The following is a 26,740-nucleotide window of genomic DNA, read 5'->3' as shown; positions in this document are numbered from 1 at the left end:
CAGAGGGAGGGAAGTAGGGGTGTCCAAATGCTTTAATGGGGAATCCTATTTAACAAGTATCGAGAAAGTATTTGTACAACCACAGTAGTGTACTTGTTCTGCTGTCACCATATCAGGGTGGTGGTAAAAGATTCATAAAATTGTAAATAAGTTTTTATTCTTTGAATAAGGCATTTTGGATTTTTTTTCCATTTTTTATTTGATTAATAAATGTGCAGTTGTTGACAAAAGGCAGTAGCGGCTGGGGTTGGGGGGGGGGGTAATTGGAATGTGAAGGTTGATTTTTAGACAAATGAAAGATCCTGCTGTTGGGTTACAGATAGAGATGAGCGGGTTCGGTTCTCCGAGATCCGAATCCCCCCGAACTTCACCTATTATACATGGTTCCGAGGCAGCCTCGGATCTTCCCGCCTTGCTCTGTTAACCCGAACGCGCCCGAACGTCATCATCCCGCTGTCGGATTCTCGCGAGATTCGTATTCTATATAAAGAGATGCACGTCGCCGCCATTTTCACTTGTGCATTGGAGATTGAACGGAGAGGACGTGGTTGCGTTCTCTCCCTGAAAAGCTCCGTAATCTGTGTATCTGTGCTCAGTGTGCTGCAAATATCTGTGCTCAGTGTGCTGCATTGTGGGGACTGGGGACCACCAGTATATAATTATAGTAGTACAGTACAGTAGGCCATTGCTGTATCTTGCAGCTCTGTGTCAAGTTTACTATCTCTGTGCTGCATTATTGTGAGCAGTATATAGTAGGACAGTGCAGCATTTTGGTGACAAGCAGTATACATATATAGTACAGTACAGTAGGCCATTGCTGTATCTTGCAGCTCTGTGTCAAGTATACTATCTCTGTGCTGCATTATTGTGAGCAGTATATAGTAGGACAGTGCAGCATTTTGGTGACCAGCAGTATACATATAGTACAGTACAGTAGGCCATTGCTGTATCTTGCAGCTCTGTGTCAAGTATACTATTTCTGTGCTGGATTGTTGTGAGCAGTATATAGTAGGACAGTGCAGCATTTTGGTGACCAGCAGTATACATATAGTACAGTACAGTAGGCCATTGCTGTATCTTGCAGCTCTGTGTCACTTCTAGTATCCTGATCAGTGCTTAATATCTGTGCTCAGTGTCAGTGCTGCATTGTGGTGACCAGTATACTACAGTACAATAGTCCAGTGCTGTTCTCACTGCTCAGTGTCAGTTCTCTGTAGTATTATTATTATTATTATTATCCTTTATTTATATGGCGCCACAAGGGTTCCGCAGCGCCCGATTACAGAGTACAAATGCACATAAAAAATAGGAAAACAGTGACTTACAGTTGAATACAATATAGGACAAGTACAGGGCAGCTAAGCATAACTACACCAGTAAACATAGAGATAAGTTCCAGGTGGTCAAAAAACTGTGGGATCTGGGCGGTTGAGGATTATTAAAGTAAGAAAAGTATAAGCACATGAGGGAAGAGGGCCCTACTCGTGAGAGCTTACATTCTAAGGGGAGGGGTAGACAGACAGGGATGACACAGATGGGGTACATAGAGAGCGTGGAACAGAGGGTTATGTTGAGATTTGGCTACGTTTGGTAAAGAAATGGGTCTTAAGAGCCCGTTTGAAGTTTTGTAGAGAGGTGGAGAGTCTGAGGGGGAGAGGTAAAGAATTCCAGAGAAATGGAGCAGCACGTGAAAAATCTTGGAGATAGGAGTGGGAGGAAGTAATCAGAAGACAGGAGAGACGGCGTGCATTAGCAGAGCGAAGAGGACGGGTGGGAGAGTAAAGGGAGATAAGGTCAGAGATGTAGATGGGAGAGGAGTGGGTGAGTGCTTTGTAAGTGAGTGTGAGAAGTTTGAATTGGATTCTGAAAGGGAAGGGAAGCCAGTGGAGGGCCTGTAGGAGGGGGGAGGTAGACGTAGTGCGTTTGGTGAGGAAGATGAGCCGGGCAGCAGCATTGAGGATAGATTGGAGTGGAGAGAGGTGATTGTCAGGGAGGCCAGTTAAGAGGAGATTACAGTAGTCCAGTCTGGAAATAATCAGTGAGTGAATAATGATCTTAGTGGCATCCTGTGTGAGAAAAGGTCTGATTCTAGAAATGTTTTTGAGATGAAAATGACAGGTTTGTGAGAGGTGCTGAATGTGTGGTTTGAAGGAGAGGGAGGAGTCAAGGATTACGCCAAGACAGTATCATCAGTGATCAGTATAATCACCAGTTCTCAATATAATCAGTGCGCTGTTAGACGTGTGCCCGTTTTCTGCCTTTAGTGCAGTGGGATTTAGACAATTGATGAAGTTATTGTGTCCCCGTTACAAAATCCCATCTAGATTCCACTTCACTAGGCAGGCGATAGTGAGATTTTACCAATTAATATCAGTGATTTATAATTATTAATTACAGTGATCTTGCCAAATAATTCCAGTGATTTTGTCATTTTCTTCCAGTGATTTGGACCAATAATACCATTGATTAGAACAAATAATTCCAGTGATTTTGTCATTTTCTTCCAGTGATTTGGACCAATAATACCATTGATTAGAACGAATAATTCCAGTGATTTTGTCATTTTCGTCCAGTGATTTAGACAAATAATACCATTGATTAGAACGAATAATTCCTGTGATATTGAGGTGTTTGTGTCGCTTAGCTTAGCCATCCAGCGACCACAGTGCACCTCTTTTTCTCTTTTCTTTGCATCATGTGCTGTTTGGGGCCAATTTTTTTTAAGTGCCATCCTGTCTGACACTGCAGTGCCACTCCTAGATGGGCCAGGTGTTTGTGCCGCCCTCTTGGGTCACTTTGCTTAGTCATCCAGCGACCTCGGTGCAAATTTTAGGACTAAAAATAGTATTGTGAGGTGTGAGGTGTTCAGAATAGACTGGAAATGAGTGGAAATTGTGGTTATTGAGGTTAATAATACTATAGGATCAAAATTACACCCAAATTCTATGATTTAAGCTGTTTTTGAGGGTTTTTTGAAAAAAACACCTGAATCCAAAACACACCCGAATCCGACAAAAAATTTTCAGGGAGGTTTTGCCAAAACGCGTCCGAATCCAAAACACGGCCGCGGAACCGAATCCAAAACCAAAACACAAAACCCGAAAAATTCCCGGTGTACATCTCTAGTTACAGATATGATGAGATGATTAAAGGAGTCAGAATACACACAGAAACAAAGGCACATGCACACACAATATAGAGACAAAACTCACAAACACCACAAGGGAGGCAGTGGAAGCAAGCATGGAGGCACAGAGAGAGAGAGAGAGAGAATGGATAGAGAGATATAAACAAACATACATACATAAAATACATGGTAGGGGGCAGTATCAGATGTAGGCAGGGCTGCCATCAGAAATTGTGGTGCCTGGGATTGACAAAATTGGAAAAGCTCCCCTTCTCGAACCCCCGGTGTGGATGGTGAGGCTTCCGGCAGAGCTGTAACTAGACATTTTGGTGGCCTGTGCCAGAATAAACACTAGTGCCCCCCCATATCTTGAGTAGGGACAGCGCATGCCCCATAAAGGGACATGGACACACGATAGTACCTTTAATTCAAATGATGTCATGCAGTAAGGCAACTGTATTCACATTCCACTGCACAGTAGTTTATTTTATAAACATTACACTGCAGTTTTGTACCTTATTCATGTTACACCACACAGTAGTACCTTATACACAGTATACCACAGTGTAGTACCCTTGTACTCAATATGTCACGCAGTGGTACTCCTTATACACAATACGCCACACAGTAGTACCCATTATACACGATATGCCACTCAGTAGTACCCCTTATACACATTTTGCACCTTATTGACAATAAAAATCACTAAGTGAGGCTTAGGTAGAGGGGTGAAACGGGACACACACACACACACACACACACACACACACACACATCAGAATTCAACTATTAAATTAAAAAACAGCTAATTATTGTTCTTTAATAGCTGAATACTAATATCTCCCTCGCCCTCTGCCTAAGTCTGACCTAACTGCAGGAGAAGTCATTTTTATTGGTCTAATAACAGTCATCTATTTCCACCACAACTCCCCCCTCAGCCCTGTCCCTCCATGGCAGGTTCTTACTGAGACATGCAGGAGCTGGAAGGTGCCGCAGCTGACTGCAGAGGCAGGTCTGGTACAGACATGCAGGAGCTGCAAGGAGCCATTGCTGACTGAGGAGGCAGGGCTGGGACACACGTGTAGGAGCTGGAAGGCACCAGGGCTGACTTTGGAGGGAGAGCCGGGACAGACATGCGGTACCTGGAAGACCAGCTTTGCCAACAAGACCCTGCTTCTCCCACTTCACCTGTACCCAGCTTGGCACCTGCAAGCTGTCCCCTTCAGCCAGTGCTGAACCGCTGAGAGGTTGAATACCTACAGGAGTGGCAGATATGCCAAGCATAGCTGCGGGTATGGTGGGGCGGGCCTTGGACCCCCCACTCTGTCAAGGCCCAGGACTACTGTATCCGCAGTCCCCCCTTGATGGCTGCCCTGCATGTAGGGACACGAACAAATAAATAGCAAACTTACCTCTTTTGTAAGTAGGGAAGGAGGAATATCTCCTGAGGTAGTCTACACACTCCTGTTCTGACTTCCTGTCAACAGCTGAATGGAGATAAGCATCTGCTGTTCACTGTTACTGTACATTGTAACAGTCAGCATGCTTAAACCTTAATGTTAAAAAACAAGTGCTAATGAATAGTTAGATTTTGGGTACTCAAGTCACTTCTGGATGCAGTGACCAGGAAACATGTTAAGAGGATACGTGAGAGTTATGTGTGCTGACTGGGCAGAGCTGGGGGTGGGTGCTGCACTCTTCAAACTATCTGTGTGGCCCACATTACCTTCTGCATGGCAATAGGTGACGCTTGAACCATGGTGATGCCAGCAACAGGAGAAGGTGATTCAAACATAAGGGGTTTTTTATGGACAACAGAAAGCTCCCTAGGTGCGCCCCTCATAGCATATGTAGGCTTGTTTATTTTCCTGTTTTTTTTTTCACTTTAAACAAAAATACTCGCTGTACATGTAATATTAATTCTTCTTAAAAGCAAATATAACTACAAAAGCATATTGCACTCTCAAAGCAATTGTAAACAAGCTTAGCTGATGCGTATGACATTTAGCATCAAGCCCTCAGTCACTTATGGCTTAAAAAGTTATAACTTTGTAAAGCCTTATTTCTCATTATAGTCTCCTTTTAATTTGGACTCCCTTGTGGCCTTCTTAAACATCTGCAGGAACACAATAACACGTTATAATATTATACCATTGTAGGTACCCTTTCCTCCAGCTGACAGTAAAAATATATTGAAGTCTACAGCTGTGACTATTGCTATGAAAAACCTCCCCTCCTGTGGTGTAGTTTTATATTCTGCAGTCACTGTAAAGGTGACTGCAAAGCCCCTCTGCCATTTATTCTTTGCCATAGGCTGCGCATGAGCAGTATACAGCGGCAGAATTTTGGAGGAGAAATTCTCCAATCTGCCTTGTTCTCTGTACCAGTATTGTTCATGCGTGATACATGCGACAGCATCCTATATCACATATGAGAATAAAATTTAAATACAGCCAGCCTTACTGTACATTTTGTTCTGCTGCTGGCAGACAGGCTGCTGTGTCTATCCTCCAAGCAAGCAGCACTGCAGAACACAACCTTTATCCTCTGGGGTTCCACAAGCTGCCAGGGATCCCTTCTCCTTCTTCTCTGCAGCCTGCGTGCCCAGCCAATGACTGAGCCGCAGGCTGCTGATTCACACAGTATTGGACAGCTGCCCTGCCTGCCTGTACTGCTATGTGGCTACGGTGCTTGCCACAGTACCGGCGTTTGGGGAGCCGGGAGTGCAGCACCGCTGATTGGATCGGTAAGAGGTCCAGGGGCAGATGTATTAAGCCTGGAGAAGGGATAAAGAAGTGATAAACCAGTGATAAGTGCAAGGTGATAACGCACCAGCCAGGCTGCTCCTAACGGTCATTTTTCAAATCCGTAATGATTGGCTGGTGCGTTATCACCTTACACTTATCTCTGCTTTATCACTTCTTTATCCCTTCTCCAGGTTAATACATCTGCCCCACGATCTGCTGCAGGTGGAGGGAGCCCCCCCCCCCCCCCCCCCTCCCCCTAATCTGGCTCTGGTCTTGTGGACAGTAGCAGAGAATAAACACTGGTTTCAGGCTGAGAGATTATGGAGTTTATTTACAAAGCAACATAAGTGCTTCTGATCGTGTTCATGCCAAACATTTAAAATGGCAATGCTTTTACTTGCAAGACGTGGGTAGTAAAATAATTACCCTATTAAATATCGGGCATAAACATGATTAGTAGCCCCGAATTATACATATCTTTGCAGGAGATTGCATAGCATGGCCACAGTTTTTTATTGCATTGCTAATGTTCACGGGAGTGTGCGTACACATGCTTCCATAACCGCCGCCAAGCACAATTACCTGTAACTGCGGGAAATGGGAACATAGCTCCTCACTACCCATGTCCATTAACTCCCACTGGCTCCCACTCACTGTTTAGGGCAGCGGGAGCATTGCTTTCCCACTGCCTACAGCCGCACACATTTTTTCTCTGCGTTGTGTAGTGGGAGTGTTCGTCCACATGATCCCTCTAAACCATGCTATGCTGGGATACACAGCCTGCGATGAGTATTCATCGTAGGCAATGTTTTAAGAGGACACATCTGTTCCACATTATGCCTTGTAAATAATCCCTCCTGAGAAAGACAGCTGTCACAATCTGAGAGATCTCAGCATGAAGAAGAAGCGGATGGACAAGGTACAGGGAAGTGATAAGCTGCAGAAGGTCAGAGATCTACCAATTTTCCTGCTGAAGCTGGAATGTCAGTGGGAGCTGCCCCTATGACATGCTCTTTGGTAAGAAACAATCCTCCTTGCATCTTTATTTTAGACAGTGCAGCAACTGTTCTTGTTACTGTGCAGGACTATGGGGTCTATGTACTAAGCTTTGGAGAGAAATAAAGAACTAGGCAATAAGCCTCCTAAAAGCCATGTTACAGACTGCATACCTCCCAACTTTTAATCCCTCTGGATCGGAACAGTCACGCGGCGTGGCCGCGAGTACCACAATAGGGGCGTGGCCTCAGGTGGGAGGGGCATGGCCACAATCGCCTAGGACCCGTTTTCCCGAGCAGCTGTGCAGCCCCCTGCTCCACTCCCACCACTGAATGGATGCCGTGCGCATGACATCTATTCAGAGATCACTTGCTGCTTTGCCGAGCAGAGCAGTGGGTGATCAAAGGCTCCCTCAACTGCACCCCTGCCCGCGGGACACTGCTGCCCATGGGAGGGACAGCGGGACAGTGTCCAAATACTGTGGGACTGTTCCGCTGGAATCGGGGCAGCTGGGAGGTATGAGGCTTTGTTTGAAAAATGACAGTTAGGAGCCGCTTGGTTAGGACCAGTGGCATAACTTCTGTAGGTGCAAGGGGTGCAGCTGCTATGGGGCCTGAACTGCCTCCAGGGCCTGCTGCTCCCCCTGCATACATGGCTTAGGCCAGGGATGGGAAACCTTCGGCCCTCCAGCTGTTGTTGGCCATGCAACAGTTTTAGCATGGCCAAATAGAAAAAAAATGGAGCAAGGCATGGGATGTGTAGTTCCACAACAGCTGGAGAGCTGAAGGTACCCCATCCCTGGTTTAGGCCCATCTGCCCACAGAGTTAAATGCACACACTGCAAGAACTTCTGGGGAAACAGCCAGGTCCAATAGACTTAGAAACAAGTAAGCTTCATAACCCCCACAGTGACGTCTGCGGAAGCTCCCATCCACGCTGGGCATCCACTAAAAGCTGCTTTATACTTTACCATTCCACTGCTTCGCTTTCCATGATGGGTGTGTAAACAGCCTGCAAGATCAGTACACCGGTGAGTGGCGCACAACAGTGAGAGTAAGAGGTTCACAGTAGCTCTACACCAAATTCCTGATAGGCCATTCCAGTTGCAGCACGAACAGAACCCACTCAATATTTCTGTGCACATATTGTAGGTGGTAGCATGCCATTCCTTCCACCCGCCTCTTGCCGATCACAGTAACGGAAACGTATTGGAAGCCCTTGTGTTATGCAGCACTTCAAACATCCATATACAAGTGAACTGCTATTTGCTGAAGGAGAGACATCCACATTTCAGTGTATAAAGTATGTATAGTGTACATGCAGTGGGGTGAGGCAAGTAAGGCAGAGCCTTTCCTGTCATACTAACATTTGTGCCAGAGTTTTGACAGTATAAAGTATATGAAAAATACAAAGAATATGTTAGAAATATCTTCTTTGTATTATTCTAATTATTTTTATAGTCCAAACTCTTGAGTAAAAAGCAGGTGAGGCGTCTGTCTTTTCAACACATCTCTGATCAAAACTCACCAAATTTCCAGGAGTTTATACTGCTGAACCTGTGTGTAATGCCCACATGCACACTTTGGCTCATATACAGTAGTGTGTGTAAATCTGGCTCTGGTGCTAGCCAGTTCCTCCTGAGCCATTTACCTAACCGCACGTCCCTGGATAAAGGAGCATTAACTTGTGCAGCTTTCATTAAATCTATACAGTATAAGCTGGTATATTAAATGCTAACAAGCAGGGCCGTAACTCATTACAAGCCATCTGACTGAGGAAAGAACAGCAGCTACGGGACAGGGGAGAAGGAGGAGGAGGGAGGGGGACTCGGGAGCCGTAGCAGCGCACTGTAATTGGTGGTGGCGCCACTGCAGCTGTCACTCTCCTTCCACATAGGCAGGCCGCCGACGCTGTAATGCTTGGACGAGGGAAGCGCATCCCAGCATTCACAGCGGTGGCCAGCCTATGTGGAAGGAGAGGGACAGCTGCAGCGCCGCCGCCACCAATTACAGTGCGCTGCTGCGGCTCCCAAGTCCCCCTCCCTCCTCCTCCTTCTCCCCTGCCCGGGATCTGCCTGACTGCCTGCCCCGAGGAGCCTGACTATCTGCTGTAATGTATAAAAAGTGGGACTCTGTCTGTCGTAATGTGTAAAAATGGGTACTCTGCTGTAATGTGTAAAAAGTGGGACTGTCTGTCGTAATGTGTAAAAAGGGGGACTGTCTGCTGTAATGTGTAAAAATTAGAGATGTGCGGCTGGCACTTTTCGTGTTTTGTGTTTGGTTCTAATTCCACTTTCGTGTTTTAGTTTTGGCTTGGTTTTGCCAAAACCACCCTTTCGTGTTTTGGTTTTGGTTTTGGATCTGGATGAGTTTTGAAAAAAACATAAAAACGGCTAAAATCACAGAATTTGGGGTAATTTTGCTCCTACGGTATTATTAACCTCAATAACATTCATTTCCACTCATTTCCAATCTATTCTGAACACCTCACACCTCACAATATTGTTTTTAGGCCTAAAAGTTTCATCGAGGTGGCTGTATGACTAAGCTTAGCGACACAAGTGTGCGGCACAAACACCTGGCCCATCTAGGAGTGGCACTGCAGTTGCAGACAAGATGGCACTATTCAAAAACTAGTCCCCAAACAGCACATGATGCAAAGAAGAAAAAAAGGTACACGAGGTTGCTGTATGACTAAGCTAAGCGACACAACCACCTGGCCCATCTATTAGCATCACGCAGTGGCTGAATGTCGAGAGTGGGCCGCAATTGTTTGGTCCACTGACAGCATCTCCAGCACGACCCTGTCATTTTTTTTACAATTCTGCAATTGGTGGACTTATACGGCGGTACCCCAGGACTAATACAGCAGTACCCCTGGACTCATACAGCAGTGTCAGACAGGATGGCACTTTTCAAAAACTAGGCCCCAAACAGCACCTTATGCAAAGATGTCGAAGAGGTGCAATGAGGTAGCTGTATGACTAAGCCAGGCGACACAAACAATTACCACTGGAATTATACATCCAAATCAATGGAATTATACAACCAAATCACTGAATTATAAGTTCAAATCACTGGAATGAAATGGCAAAATCACTGCAATTATACATCCAAATCACTGGAATGAAATGGCAAAATCACTGGAATTATACGTCCAAATCACTGGAATTAAATGGCAAAATCATTGGAATTATACGTCCAAATCACTAGAATTATATGTGCAAATCACTGGAATTAAATGGCAGTACCACTGGACATATACGGAAGTGTCAGACAGGATGGAACTTTAAAAAAAATAGCCCCCAAACAGCACATGATGATAAGAAGAAAAAGAGGTGCAAGATGGAATTGTCCTTGGGCCCTCCCACCCACCCTTATGTTGTATAAACAGGACATGAACACTTTATCAAACCAATCATTTCAGAGACAGGGTCTGCCACACGACTGTGGCTGAAATGACTGGTTTGTTTGGGCCCCCACCAAAAAAGAAGCAATCAATCGCTTTGCACAAACTGGCTCTACAGAGGCAAGATGTCGACCTCATCCTCATCTTCCGATTCCTCACCCCTTTCACTGTGTACATCCTCCTCCTCCTCACAGAGTATTAATTCGTCCCCACTGGAATCAACCATCACAGGTCCCTCTGTACTGTTTGGAGGCAATTGCTGGTAAAGGTCTTCCTAGAGTAATTTATAATTCATTTTGATGAACATCATCTTCTCCACATTTTGTGGAAGTAACCTCCTACGCTGATCGCTGACAAGGTTACCGGCTGCACTAAACACTCTTTCGGAGTACATACTGGAGGGGGGGCAACTTAGGTAAAATAAAGCCAGTTTGTGCAAGGGCATCCAAATTGCCTCTTTTTCCTGTTCGAAGGGTTGGAGAACCTTGCACAAGACAGAAATCATTCTCCACTGCGGTGCATTCCCCTCCTTTGCCTATATCGTAGGTGGATGTATAGGCTTTAATGGCCTTTTGCTGCTTCTTCATCCTCTGAAGCATATAGAGTGTTGAATTCCACCTCGTTACCACCTCTTGCTTCAGTTGATGGCAGGGGAGGTTCAGGAGTGTTTGCTGTCACTCCAGTCTTCGGCACGTGGTAGCAGAATGTCGAAAGTGACCTGCAATATTTTGGGCCACCGACAGCATCTCCTGTACACGCCTGTCATTTAAAAAAAAATTCTGCACCACCAAATTAATTGTATGTGCAAAACATGGGACGTGCTGGAATTTGCCCAGATGTAATGCACGCACAATGTTGGTGGCGTTGTCCGATATCACAAATCCCCAGGAGAGTCCAATTTGGGTAAGCCATTCTGCGATGATGTCCCTCAGTTTCCGTAAGAGGTTGTCAGCTGTGTGCCTATTACGGAAAGCTGTGATACATAGCGTAGCCTGACTAAGAACGAGTTGGCATTTGCGAGATGCTGCTACTGGTGCCGCTGCTGCTGTTGTTGCTGCAGGAGGCCATACATCTACCCAGTGGGCTGTTACAGTCATATAGTCCTTAGTCTGCCCAGTTCCACTTGTCCACATGTCCGTGGTTAAGTGGACACTGGATATATCCACATTTTGTAGGACACTGGTGACTCTTTTTCTGATGTCTGTGTACAATCTCGTTATCGCCTGCCTAGAGAAGTGGAACCTAGATGGGATTTGATACCAGGGACACACTATCTCCATCAATTCTCTAAGTCCCACTGAATTAAAGGCGGATACCGGACGCACGTCTAACACCAACAAAAGTGTCAAGGCCTCAGTTATCTGCTTTGCAAAAGGATGACTGCTGTCATATTTCATCTTCCTCAGAAAGGACTGTTGGACAGTCAATTGCTTACTGAAAGTAGCACAGGTGGTCTTACGACTTCCCCTCTGGGATGATGATCGACTCCCAGCAGCAACAACAGCAGCGACAGCAACAGCAGGTGTACCACTCAAGGATCCTCCCGGTTAGGAGAGGACTCCTCAGTCTTGACAGTGACATAGCCTGCAGTACTACTGACATTCCTGACTGAGGAGGAAGTTGACGTTGAGGGAGTTGGTGGTGTGGCTTGCAGGAGCTTGGGTACAAGAAGAAGAAGGGATTTAGGTGTCAGTGGACTGCTTACGCTCTTACCCAAAGTTTCACAACTTGACACTGACTTATGATGAATGCGCTGCAGGTGATGTATAAGGGAAGATGTTCCTAGATGGTTAACATCCTTACCCCTACTTATTACAGATTGACAGAGGCAACACATGGCTTGACACCTTTTGTCCGGATTTGTAGAGAAATAATTCCACACCGAAGAGGTGGCTTTTTGGTAGTTTGCCCAGGCATCACAATGGGCTCTTCATCTCACTGACAACAGGTGTCTCCCCCGGTGCTTGACTTAAACAAACCACATCACCATCAGAATCCTCATCGTCATCTTCCTCCTTAGCGCCAGCAACACCCATATCCTCATACTTAAACAGTGACATCTTCAATTTTAATATCAGAAACTGGACTGTGGGTGCTCCTTCCAGCACTTGCAGGGGGCGTGCAAATGGTGGAAGGAGACACCTCTTCCCGTCCAGTGTTGGGAAGGTCAGGCATCGCAACCGCCGACACACTTGGACTCTCTTTGGGGATTTGTGATATCATCTCAGAACGCATAGTTCTTTTCTGTGCTTTTTCCAGCTTAACTCTTTTAATTTTTCTAGCTGGAGGATGAGGGCTTCCATCGTCATGTGAAGCTGAACCACTAGTCATGAACATAGGCCAGGGCCTCAGCCGTTCCTTGCCACTCCGTGTCATAAATGGCATATTGGCAAGTTTACGTTTCTCCTCAGACCATTTAAATTTCTTTTTTTTGGGTCTTTTTACTAAACTTGGGCTTTTTGGATTTTACATGCTCTCTACTATCACATTGGGCATCGGCCTTGGCAGACAACATTGATGGTATTTCATTGTCTATGTCATGGCTAGTGGCAGCAGCTTCAGGAGGAAGTGGTTCTTGATCTTTCCTTATTTTATCCTCCAAATTTTTGTTCTCTGTTATGTTTCTGGAGTTATATAACACAATATGCGGATCAGGAATGACTGATGGCTGATGCCAGGACACTACCACTGGTCTGATGCAGCACAACACAGCAACACTGTGAGGGACTTGTGGTTGTTGTTATTATTATTATTATTATTATTATTATAATACTGTAGCAGTGGAAATATAGCAGCAGCGTATACCACTGTGACTGCCTGGTCACTGGAATGACTGATGGCCACGACACTACCACTGGCCTGATGCAGCTCAACACAGCAACACTGTGAGGGACTTGTTGTTGTTGTTGTTGTTGTTGTTATTATTATTATATGGCAGAAGTGGACATATAGCAGCAGCGTATACCACTGTGACTCCCTGTTCACTGGAATGACTGATAGCCAGGACACTACCACTGGTCTGATGCAGCTAAACACAGCAACACTGTGAGGGACTTGTGGTTGTTATTATTATTATATGGCAGCAGTGGACATATAGCAGCAGCGTATACCACTGTGACTGCCTGGTCACTGGAATGACTGATGGCCAGGACACTACCACTGGTCTGATGCAGGACAACACAACAACACTGTAAGGGACTTGTGGTTGTTATTATTATTATAATACTATAGCAGTGGACATATAGCAGCAGCGTATACCACTGTGACTGCCTGGTCACTGGAATAACTGATGGCCAGGACACTACCACTGGTCTGATGCAGCACAACACAGCAACACTGTGAGGGACTTGTGGTTGTTGTTATTATTATTCTTATTATTATTATAATACTGTAGCAGTGGACATATAGCAGCAGCGTATACCACTGTGACTGCCTGGTCACTGGAATGACTGATGGCCAGGACACTACCATTGGTCTGATGCAGGACAACACAGCAATACTGTGAGGAACTTACTATACAGCAGCACTGCACATATAGCAGCAGAGGACACCACCACTGTGAATGGTCACTGGACTGACTGATGCACAGGACACTAGCACTGGTCTGATGCAGGACAACACAGATAATTATACAGCAGCACTGTGCATATGGCAGCAGATGACACCACCACTGTGAATGGTCACTGGACTGACTGATGCCCAGGACACTACCACTGGTCTGATGCAGGACAACACAGCAACACTGTTAGGGACTTATAATACAGCAGCACTGGACATATGGCAGCAAAGGACACCACCACTCTGACTAATGCAGCATAACACACCACCACTGAACTGATGCAGCACAACACTGCACCACTGGACAGCACTGGACATATGGCAGCAGAGGACACCACCACTGTGACTGATGCAGCACAACACACCACCACTGAACTGATGCAGCACAACACAGCACCACTGGACAGCACTGGACATATGGCAGCAGAGGACACAATCACTGTGACTGGACAGATTCAGCACAAGCCATGGACACTGAGGACACTGAGAGAACAGAGACACGTCCTCTCTGTGCACTCTCCAATGCCGGAGTGAAAATGGCGGGGATGCGCGGCTCCTTACATGGAATCCAAATCCCGCGAGAATCCGACAGCGGGATGATGACGTTTTGCCTCGTTCTGGTTTCCGAGTCAGGCGGGAAAACCCGAGCATGGCTCGGAACCAGACTCGAATGCTGAAGTTCGGTACGGTTCGGTTCTCTGAGAACCGAACCTGCTCATCTCTAGTAAAAATGGGGACGCTGTCTGTCGTAATGTGTAAAAATGGGGTCTGGCTGCCAAAATGTGTAAAAAGGGGGACTGTCTGCCGTAATGTGTAAATGGTGGACTCTGCCGTAATGTGCAAAAAGGGGGACTCTGTCACCGTAATGTCTAAAAGGTGGACTCTGTCTGCTGTAATGTGTAAAAAGGGGACGCTGTCTGCCCTAATGTGTAAAAAGGGGACGCTGTCTGCTGTAATGTGTAAAAAGGGGACGCTGTCTGCCGTAATGTGTAAAAAGGGGACTCTACCTGCTTGCTAGTTGCTATAACCAGATTGAAGTGCTCAGATTCTTTTAACATAAGTTGTCTTCAAAGAAGGAACACATGAAAGTATGCACTAACACACCAGCTGTCTTTTATTTGACTGAATTACAGTAGTGGCTTTTTTTCATCTGACTTTAACATTTGAAAAATAAGATTTGCTTGTAAGGTTTCTAACTTTTATTTAATTGCATAATTTATCATGCATATGTGCATTTTAAAGGGATGTAATGCATGTTGTCTTTAATATAAATAACATTTTGATAGAGTTCACCTGTGTAGGCACACCGCTCCCTATATATACTTATTGCTCTTGAGGTTTTAAATGATCACTGCACTGCATCGCTGCCACTGCTTAACCGCATTATCACAGTAGCAGACAGGGAATAGGACCCATCGCGGCTCTGTATGGGGGAGCGCAGTAAAAGGATATGCCCCTGAGTAGTCTATAATAATGGGAACCCCATGAGCCCCACCACCGCCATTAATATATATGTATAAAGTAAATCCCGCTGCTACCACTGTATATCAGCCAACAGTGTGAGTACTTGGCTATAATGCCTAAATGTGCTACTAGACTCATAGTGATGTGTAAGGGCTGTGTGGCAGCTACAGTACATGATGCCTGGTGCTGAGGAATGGAGTGTGGTAAAGTCTCTCCAGAAATGCTGCGTGCACTGGATACAGGAAAAGGATAGCTGAAGAGACATAATGGACTCAGTGGGGGTAGAGTGTAGGGTGAGTGGAAAGATTCAGTATAATGAGTGGAGCAAACAGTAGACACAATGGAGTGGGTGTGAGGGGCTACGGAATAAGTGGGAAGAAATAAAGCGAGACACTGAGAGGCTCATTCATCCAAAATTATTTGCGTCTATTTCCCCGAAAACACCCATTTTCTGGGGTTAGCCGCAAATATTTAGTATCTCCCAAATTTATATAGGAGGGAGCACAGCAGATATCCCTGATTTACCAATTTCTGGAATGCAAAACATTCCATAAATTGTCCCCTGCAGCTAACACCATCTGAAGGTGGTGGTAGCCCGCTGTATCCTATGGGCTACACATCACACAGCCTCCTCAGTAGAGGGTAGTGGGTACCCCCATAACCCTCCCTGGAAATGGCCACTGTGCATGTGTGGTCAGCGGGATCGGGCATGTTCAGTAGTCCCGTTGCACAATGAACACATAGCAGGGATGGGCTCCATGCAAAGCTTCTGTCCCTGCGGGAGCTCATTAATACACTGTCACTATACAATCGCATATTGCAATGCAATCTAATATTTGCATCATTTTAGAAGTCATTTTGAAACCTCCATGTAATTAGACGACAAATTTTCTAAATTTCTTAAATTGATTCATACTCTAGCAGTGCAACTGAGCGTGTAGTGCTGGGTATGTTTTTTTCTATGCAGGGTCCTTTCAAGAGTTTGCTGTGGGCCCCGCAGAGTTCTAGTTAAGCCCCTGGTTAGGACATTATCTCCATCCAATGCTTTTTAAAGTGACCCCTTTATCTCTGTCCACTAAATCTCTCTCCTAGGCTTAGTACTATATATAGACCCCTTAGAGCTTTATTTCTACACTTATGCTTGCCATTGATGTTTACTGTGCACCAACCAGCCGCAACAAATTCTCTAATGCTCTATAGGAAAATACTATTTCTTGCATAATTATTACTAATTCACTGTGTTGGTGTACTATTTCATTGCAATTTCATTGATGGAGTCAGGGGTGTATCTACCTATTGGCCAGGATGGCACTCGCCAGGGGCGCCAGGCAAGGAGGGGGCGCCATCTGGCTGTGCCATCCATGGCCAGGGGGTAGAACCAAGTGGTACTGTTAGACTTGGTGACTGTCTATTAGTGCCGGCGCCACTGTCCGGCAGCAGCGCACTGCACCTTGCTTGTAATCAGACTCAACATAAACTACAGCTCCCAGCAGCCCTTGTTGCTGGGAGCTCCTGGCACCAATGGCTGCTAGGAGCTGTAGTTTACTTTGAGTCTGAATGATCACTAGTGCTGAGCTGTGCCGCAGGACACTGGCGCCGGCAGTGACAGACAGTCACCAGGTACAGTCAGAGCCGGATTATGGGGAGGGTGGGAGGGGGGTTTGAGGCACAGGACTACACTGCCCTGCATTGGGCTAGGGCAGTGGACGAAGTGGAAGCACGGCACTCACTGCCAGGCAGACCAGCAGCATGGAGGAGAGGGAGAGAGAACAACGAGCTACTAAAGTACATGCAGTCAGCATACCCTGTCTGTAATGTGGGGGGTGGGGGGACACTATATAGTCTGTGTGTGTGTCTGTGACTGAATTTATGTATGTATGTGACTATGTATGTATGTTTGTGTGTGTATTAGTGTGTGACTAACTGACTATGTATGTGAATATGTATGTACAGTATGTATGTGACTGTATTTGTATCTACTGCATTTGTGACTACTGTATATCATATGTATGTGTTTTGTGTGTGACTATGTATGTAAGTGTATATGTGTGTGCCTATGGCCAGGATCAGATATACTAATGGCAAATGTGGTTTGACCGCATTCCCCATATAAAATTAGGAATATATTTATTAGCACTGGTCCACATTTCCATTTTCCATTTGCAATCCCCATATGCCCTGTATAGACTGTGTTTTCTATAGGGGTATGACTGTGTGGCGTAACGTGAATAAGAGACACTACTGTGTGGTGTAATGTGATACTGTGTGGCATAATTGGAATTGGAAGTACTATTGTGTGGCCATGCCCCTTCCCTTACCCACAAGCCCACATTTCTTTTTTGACATATGTGTATGTGTGTGTGTGGGGGGGGGTGGGGGTGGGGGGTGGAGAGGGGGGCTGCCCCTGACTTTGCCAGGGGCGCTCGGACCCCTAGATACGCCCCTGGATGGAGTTTAGTGTTAGCTGTAGTCCTTGTAGAGATTTGAAGAGCTTTCAGTTCAGCATAGCTTGCACTATAGGCGTAGAATCTCTAATGATCATGTGTACTTCTTTGTTACAAATACTGTTAAATTGTATATTGTGCATATTCGAGAAAAACAACCTTGTTGACCCAAAGTGTTACTTACTGTAATTCAATTCTAACCCATTACCAGTTAGAATTAATTGTAAGCGTAAGATGGCTTTGATTATTAATATTGAGATTGGTTTAGGCTTTATACCAGATCGCAGAATAAACCATGTTATCCTTTTGCATAATATCTGCGTCCCTATCTCTGGTAACCTGTTGGAAGACGTTACCCCTCTGCGGGTGCAAGGTACAGAAGGACAATGTTTTTCAGAAGATCAACCCAATGTTTTTCAGAAGATCAACCTCCATCAAGGTATCTCCAATCTGTACATATAGCACCCACTACAACCCAGTGAAAAAATGAGGAATAAGGAAATGTGCAGCTAAAAACTTATTGTTTTGGCTAGCATTTCTAGAATTATGTTTTTGTTTGTTTTCTTCCCACCTGTAACCATCTGTAGCACATTGGGACAGTGAGATACGTTTAGTATCCCAATGAATGGAATGCCAGCAGTCATGTGATGGATGCGGGAATCCCGACACCCCTCGGGGGACTGGTGCCGGAATACCGACAGACGATATCCTGAAGGTAAGTATCAGGTTAACTGTTAGGGTTAGTGACTCGGGGAGGGGCGGGGTTTGGGTTAGGTACCTGGGAGGGTGGTGAGGGTTAGGCACTGTGGGGGTTAGCCGCCCTCCCCAAGGGTTAGCCCTAGCCACCACCCCTGGAGGGTTAGGGTAGGGGGTTTAAAGATACTTACCCCCTCCCAGGGGCGTTTTAAGAGAGGAGGAGGCCCGTGTTTAGCCTCCTCTGTTCGGGCCCTGTCCTCTATGCCCGGAGCACTGTAGATTCTGAGCGCTAGAGGGCTCAGACTCTACTGCACATGCGCAGATCTCTGGGAAAATGGCACGGCGGCCATTTTCCCTGAGATTTCTCTACAGCGCATGCACAGAACTCTGTGAAAATGGCCACTGAGCTATTTTCACTGTGTTCTAATAGTGCTGCGGATGCTGGCGCTGGACTTCGGAGGGGTGAGTATTTTAAAAATGGGTGCAGTGTGTGCGGTGGGGACCCCCTCTGGACTCAGGGGCCCATGTACACAGCACACACTGCACCCATTATAGAAACGCCAGTGCCCCCTCCAACATCAGGATCTTCAATGTTGGGATGCCGGTGTTGGTCATGTGACCACCAGCATCCCACCAGCAACCCGGGACAGTAGCATGTACAAAGAAGGCATAAAATAAACCTGAAATGAAAACATTCAATAAAAAGGTCTTAATTAATGTAGAAACACTTTCAGTGAAGCTTAAAAACACATAACTAATCTGTGGTAATAAAAAATCCAATCTGTGCCCTTATGTTATGTGATGAGCAACTTATAAGTACAGGTTGAGTCTCCCTTATCCAAAATGCTCGGGACCAGAGGTATTTTGGATATGGGATTTTTCCGTATTTTGGAATAATTGCATACCATAATGAGATATCATGGTGATGGGACCTAAATCTAAGCACAGAATGCATTTATGTTTCATATACACCTTATACACACAGCCTGAAGGTAATTTTAGCCAATATTTTTTATAACTTTGTGCATTAAACAAAGTGTGTCTACATTCACACAATTCATTTATGTTTCATATACACCTTATACACACAGCCTGAAGGTCATTTAATACAATATTTTTAATAACTTTGTGTATTAAACAAAGTTTGTGTACACGGAGCCATCAAAAAACAAAGGTTTCACTATCTCACTCTCACTCCAAAAAGTCCATATTTCGGAATATTCCGTATTTCGGAATATTTGGATATGGGATACTCAACCTGTAATATAAAAAAAAAGCCTATAAGTTCTATTCATCAAATTTGTGCAAGGAAGTGCACATACTGTATGAGAAAAGAGGTCTGATTATTTAATTATGTATATTTTCACCAAGTAAGTAGAAACTGTCAAAGTGACACATTACCAAGGAATACATTTTATGTGTCAGATGAGCGAGAAAATATCTTGCTGAGAAAATTACTGAGGGCAAATTTTAAGACTTTTAAAGATCATGCAAAAACAAAGATAGAAAAACGTCTGCTCTGATGATTATAGCGATAAGTACAAAGTGGTGCGTTATATGTTGTAAAGTGGTGGTGTTGATGCTGTGTAATGCTATGGCTACATGTGTTTGTCACACTGCTTACAACCAGATGTCCTCCCAGTCATTTTCACAAATAGACGGCCATGCTGCCAAGCCACTGTGATTTGGGAAGAATATTATTTCTGCAATTGTTTTCTGTTTTTAGGGTCATGTTCAGATCAGAAAACATCCGGAAGTGTTTATATCAGGCTGTAGAAATAAGCAGGATCATTTATTAAGCACAGCATTATGCTTGTGTGCTATCCAATTTAATTTCTAATTAATCTGTTTTTGTAGCAGAGTGATTTCCTGTGTGACAGAACAGGCATGCTCAAACAAGTAGAAAAGCAATAAATCTTTTACAATATGCAGATTTAATGTATGTATAATACAATTTACTGTGTGTAAAGGGGGAGCCCAGAGACTTCGTCAGCTTTATTGTTGACAATTTTGATACCTCCATTTCATACATGATGGGATAATTGTGAAAATGTATTTATAATGGCGGTGCTCTCTCTGTGTTTGAGGCACATAAATCACAACAGCTATACTCTTACCACACTGTTATGGTAATGTCATACATCAAAGTTGCAGAGTGAGGCAATGATGTATGCGGCACTACAGACAGTGTCACTAGGAATGATGGATATGTCACTTCTATACATATTCACATGAATATTTTTTTTTGAAGACTTTTATTTAAACTGAAACACAGTTTAATATTGATTAAGAACTGGTTTACGATTATAGTCCAGACATAAGGCAAAAGACAAAGAAAACTACTACGTTGTGCTAATCAAAGATATTAACGGTAAACAATTAATTTTGTTGCCCTTTATTTGCCCTTGAATGGAAGGTATAAGTATATGCATCATTTTGTATTTCCTATAAACAATTTAGTAATTAAAGAAACATGAAATCTTAAGTGCACCAATGTGATTTAAAGCTCTACTAAAGTGGCCTTCACACTAGTAATAAGGGCCCTCATTCCGAGTTGTTCGCTCGCTAGCTGCTTTTAGCAGCAATGCACACGCTAGGCCGCCGCCCTCAAGGAGTGTATCTTAGCTTAGCAGAATTGCTAACGAAAGATTAGCAGTTCTGCTATTAAATATTTCCCTGCAGTTTCTGAGTAGCTCCAGACCTACTCCTAGATTGCGATCACTGCAGACTGGTTCCTGGTTTGATGTCACAAACACGCCCGGCGTTCGCCTAGCCACTCCCCCGTTTCCCCAGCCACTCCTGCGTTTTTGGCTGGCACTCCTGCATTTTTTAGCACACACCCGGAAAACGCTCAGTTTCCGCCCAGAAACACCCACTTCCTGTCAATCACTCACCGATCAGCAGAGCGACTGAAAAGCGTTGCTTGGCCCTGTGTAAAATTGCATAGTTTTGTGTGAAATTACTTAGCGCGTACGCCCTGCTGCCCATACGCATGCACAGAACTGCCGGTTTTTAGCCTGATCGCAATTCTGCTAAAAACGTCAGCGAGCGAACAACTCGGAATGACCACCAAAGTAAATCAATGATGTTCACCATTTTAAAATGACAATGAAGGGGGAAGAAGGGGGTAACCTGGGGCTCCATTTAGGCTAGGCTTGGCCAACCTGTGACTCTCCAGCTGTTGGGAGACTATACATTGCAGCACGCCCTGCCACAGTTAGAGCATTCCCTAATAGCAAAACTGTGGCAGGGCATGCTGGGGCTTGTTGTTTCACAGCAGCTGGAGAGCCACTGGTTGGCCAGGCCTGATCTAGGAAGGAGTACATTAGTAAATATTACAGTAGTATAATAAAAATAATTATTTTAGTAAAACCTGCATAGCGTATAGGCGATATATTGGACACTTGAGTGCCCAATATATTGCGAGCCTGTCAGTGGGTGTGTACATCCGATATTTTTGTGAATGACATCATTCACAGACATATATAGACAGTTGTGTGCATCTGTCTGTGTATACCAATGGTCCGCTGACTGCCCGTAAACAAGTAGACTCTTTTAAATGGCATGAAATAAACCAAGGGGTAAATGTATGAAGTGTCGGTATGGGAGCAAGCAGAGGTTAAAGTGAGCCGTAACGGGGCGGAACTGCTTTTTCGCCAGTTCCATTTGGAGACGGAACGCAGTTCCGCCTCCACCGGCTCACCTAACCTAGGGAAATGCCGGGCACCCGCTGAGACTGTGTTACCAGCGGGTGCCAGCTCTTTTCCCCTAAGCGGAAGCCGGAAGCCAAAGCTCACTCCTGAGCTCCGGCTTCCGGCTCAGGCAGTGTGCGGCTGGGTGGCGCTATGGGAGATACGTCATGACGTCTCTCCCATAGCTGCGAGCGGGCGCCAGACAGAGGCTGTGGTCAGGAAACAGGAGCGGGGCTGGTGAGTATTGTTTTTTTTTAATCTTTTGTGTGTGTAAGCACTAAGCAGTGCTACTAGAGGGGGGAACTGCGGGCATATCTTCCGGGCAGCAAAGAAACTGGGGGCATAACTACTGGGGGCACACCATCTGGGGCATAACTACTGGAGGCACACCATCTGGGGGCATAACTACTAGGGAAAAACCAACTGGGGGCAAACCAACTGGGGGAATAACTACTAGAGGCACACCAACTGGGGGCATAACTACTGGGGCCACATCAACTGGGGGCATAACCACTTGGGGTAAACCTACTGGGGGCAAACCAACTGGGGGCATAACTACTGGGGGTAAACCAAATGGGGGAATAACTGCTGGGTGCAAACCATCTGGGGGCATAACTACTGGGGACATATCTACTGGGGACATAACTACAGGGGCATTACTACTGGGGGCAATACTAATGAGAGCACTGCATAGGGGGCACTTAATAAAGAGTATCACTCCTGGGGACATAAGGGGCACTTGGGCATTATGTGTATTAGGGGTGCTACTACTCTGGGCTTTGTGTATAAGGGGCACTAATGTGTGTCATCACATGAATAAGGGAAACTACAATGTGGTGTAATGTGAATAAGATTGTGCTACTGTGCGGCGTAATTTTAATTGGGGATACTATTGGGTGACCACGGCCCTTTCTTTTCAAGGCCACACCCTGCAGGCGGCACGCGCAATCCCTTTATTTCACAAGCGTGTGTGGGGGGAATTAATTCCACCACTTCTCTAGGACCACTTTAAGCACTGGGGTGAAGAGATATCAGCGCACATTAAATGCGCTGATACCGCTCCCCCCCCCATGTATTAACATAGCAGGGCATGCTCTGCGCCCCTGTCATTATCTGCTCTGCTGTCTTTTAGATAATATGCCAATATGCAGGGCAATGCAAGAATGGTCAGTAGCACTGGCCATTCAGACACTTGCAGCTATCGATTTTGACAGCTGCAGGTGCACTTGCTCATACACCACCACCATTGACAGCCCTTTATCTGGCTGCTGCAGCTGCTGGCTCCGGGATTCATGCAAGATCTCGTGATAGCAATGAGATCTCGCACATACTCACTGGAGCTGGCCGGGCAATGAGACACAGCACATCAGCACTATTCTGATGCACTGTGTGCTCAGGTGGGCATTACCAGAGGTGGGAGTTTTCACTTCCCTGCTTTGGGCAGATAAGATGATAATACATCTTGTCGATGTTCCTTCTGATCCGTGCCGCTATAATACATTTTCCCCCAAGTTATGTTCAACCACATCTAATATACTACATCAAACGATGTCCGGACTCTGGGTCGACACCACTTAGGTCGACACCCATGAGGTTGACACCCTTTGGTCGACAGTGAATAGGTCGACACTAGAAATAGGTCAACACAACCATTAGGTTGGCATGAACAAGGTTGACATGCATAAAGGTCGACATGGATTTTTCACATTTTTTTATCTCTTTAAACTTTTTCATACTTTACGATCCACGTGGACTACGATTGGGAACGTTAACCTGTGCCAAGCGCAGCTGTACCAGAGCAAGGCACCTTGCCCAAAGCATGGTGACCAAAGTGAGCCATGCGAGGGGACACGGCGCACTAATTAGGGTTCCCGGTCACTTTACAAAGAAAACGACACAAAAAAAAACCATGAAAAACTTGTGTCGACCTTTTTTTCATGTCGACCTTGTTCATGTCGACCTATTGCCCATGTGTACCTATTTCTTGTGTTGACCTAGCCACTGTCGACCAATAGGTGTCGACCTAGACACTGTTGGTCCTGAGTCCCATACCCCATCAAACATGGGGCCCATTTATCAATGAGTGATAAAACTCGTTGTGAATGATAAAACTCATTGCGCATGATAAATGGTGCTGCAGACAATCAGCTCCCAACTGTCATTTTTCAAACACATCGAGATTTAGGGGCGGAACACATGGCAGTTTGAAGCTGATTGGCTGGAGCACAATTCATCATATGCAACAAGTTTTATTACTCGCAAGTTTTATCACTTTGTAAATGTGAATAGCAATTGATCAGTGAAATGTTGACCTACACTTATAGATAACTTAGGGGATGATATATCAAACCTTCTAACACGGACAAGTGAAGAAGTTGCCCATAGAAAGAAACCAATAAGCTTGTCTACTAGATAAATGATAGGTAGAAGCTGACTGGTTGTTAAAGTTTGGTACATCTCCCCAATGTACAGTATTAGATTCCATTTACATCAGGGTAAGGCTGGAATAGATGGTAAGGCTACTAACTGAGTAAAATTTTCTGTTTGCTCAAAATGTGATTGAGAAGAAAGCAATTACAGTGACATGTACACATTACAGTGTAGGGTTCATGTTATGCAAAAACATTTAATTTTCAGAATTTGTTATTAATGACACTTGGTTTTTTTTGTGTCCAATACAGATGGAATACAACTCGCACCAGGCCCTAGTGTTTTATCATGTAGTTATAGTTACTACTGTATAAGGGGCTCTGCTGAACAATTTACTTAGGGAATGCCAGGGACAGTGTGTATAAAACATGTTCCGTATATTTTGTTATTGTGCTCCAAAACTTCATTTAAATAAAAACAAATATTTGCGGAAAACAGGAAAATGGAGACTATTGTGTAATTGTGATTTTATATATATATAAATATATATATATATATATATATGTATATATATATATATATATATATGTATATATATATATTGTTTTTGCAATGGTAATATACTGCAAAATACAACAACATTGTTATTACATCAGATTTCAAGCAAAGTATAATGAAATGAACAGCTGATTGAAATATGTTCTATGATGGAGTGTTATAGTATAAAGTGAACTGTGTTCTTTCTCCTGTCATTCAGCTAATCTTCAAACAATTTGGATGTAAGGCCATGACTTTTGAAATCATAGTCGTTGACATTTCTCATATAAGAGGGCTCTGGGAAAGCCGTGTTAAGAAGTATAAACAGCGCTGCAAAAAAGAAAAGGAAAGGATTGAATCCAGTGCATTACAAAAGTAAGTAGCGTTATATGGTAGGAAGTATAATCTCTTGCGGCTGTCATGTAAATAGTATTACCTAAAAGTCATTTATCTCTTCAGAGTGTTTTATTTGATGTTAACTTGGGAGAACACTATTTTCCTTTTTTAATAAAATAATATCCACCGTTCAGGTACACCAAGATAAATTAAGTGTATCATTAGTTATATGTTCTTTACCACTGAACCCATAATGATACAATTAGTGGTCAATTAAAAAGCACAGGTACTTTTAAGATGTGATTGAAATTCAAGGTATGATTTAGAATCGATCATAGGTTTTTTTTAAAATAAATTGCCTTCTTCTACAATCCAGAATCCCTGTCCCGGTGACTCAGTAATAATACATTGGGAAAATAAGAGGCTTGCCCAATAGATTAGGATAAATATGCCTCCTGATCTCTAAGCAGCAGCAGCAGCAGCAGCAGCAGCAGCATTAGAACAGAACAATAGATAGATAGATAGATAGATAGATAGATAGATAGATAGATAGATAGATAGATAGATAGATAGATAGATAGAATGATAGATAGATTGGTATGACCCTTTTTACAGCATCTACTGTAGTCTTCTTGTTTGAAAAGCTCACTGTACTGTAGGTAAGAAAAAAAAGTCATACATCTCTGGATGTTCTCAATGTTCCACTTCCTGAATTGATCATTTCATTAGCACAAATATTGCACTCCTCTCTCACAGTGACAGCTCCACAATTAGCATTTGGGAGGGGGGGAATGTAATAGGGCAGAGGTTCCCAAACTGTGTGCCGTGGCTCCCTGGGGTGCCTCGGGACACTTGCAGAGGTGCCCTGGGTTGGTGGTCCAGGACCAATTCAAATTATTCATGGTCAATATAATAGGCAAAACCAGTGCTGGTGGCTGCCAGTCATAAAATATGTGGCCAAACAGAAGCAAATCTTGTCCCTCACCACACAACTGACCCTAGGGATGACATATAAACGCGATCTACTTAATGTAATATTTCTTTCTAAATTTCTCAATAAGAAATTTTTGGCCTAGGGATGCTGTGAAAAAAATTCTGATATTCTAGGGCGCCGTGATTCAAAAAAGTTTGGAAACCACTGTTTGTTTTAAAGTGGAATTAATTTACATGGCAAAACCAGGTTGATTTCGCCATGTAAATTATTGTCACTTTAAAAAAAAAACAAAAAAAACAACAACAGGCAAACTCTTACAAAATCGCTCACCTCCTGATTCTCACCCCCTATTACATTCCCCCCATGGTGTTGTTTTGGAAACAGGTCAAATACATCATGACATATTACCTGAATGCTTGACATGTAATAAA

At 44.4% G+C, this 26,740-nt stretch overlaps 1 protein-coding gene across 3 annotated transcripts in view; it reads left to right on the top strand.

The window, feature by feature from the left end:
- LRRC2 (leucine rich repeat containing 2) overlaps positions 1 to 26,740 on the top strand; it is a 613,667-nt gene that overhangs the window by 37,481 nt on the left and 549,446 nt on the right. For 2 of the 3 annotated variants that reach the window (XM_063913713.1, XM_063913714.1), the window contains exon 1: positions 25,325 to 25,414. Coding sequence is in view for 1 of the 3 variants with exons in the window: in XM_063913712.1 (XP_063769782.1) it covers positions 25,290 to 25,414 (125 nt within the window). In the remaining 2 variants the exon portion in view is untranslated. Of the gene's footprint in view, positions 1 to 25,259; positions 25,415 to 26,740 lie in introns of those variants that run through there. The other variant, XM_063913712.1, reaches the window with a different exon arrangement.

Source organism: Pseudophryne corroboree, chromosome 1, assembly GCF_028390025.1.
Source record: "Pseudophryne corroboree isolate aPseCor3 chromosome 1, aPseCor3.hap2, whole genome shotgun sequence".
In the NCBI taxonomy this organism is placed as follows: domain Eukaryota; kingdom Metazoa; phylum Chordata; class Amphibia; order Anura; family Myobatrachidae; genus Pseudophryne; species Pseudophryne corroboree.
Note: the sequence above shows the minus strand (reverse complement) of the source record. Positions and strands in the feature narration are given on the sequence as shown.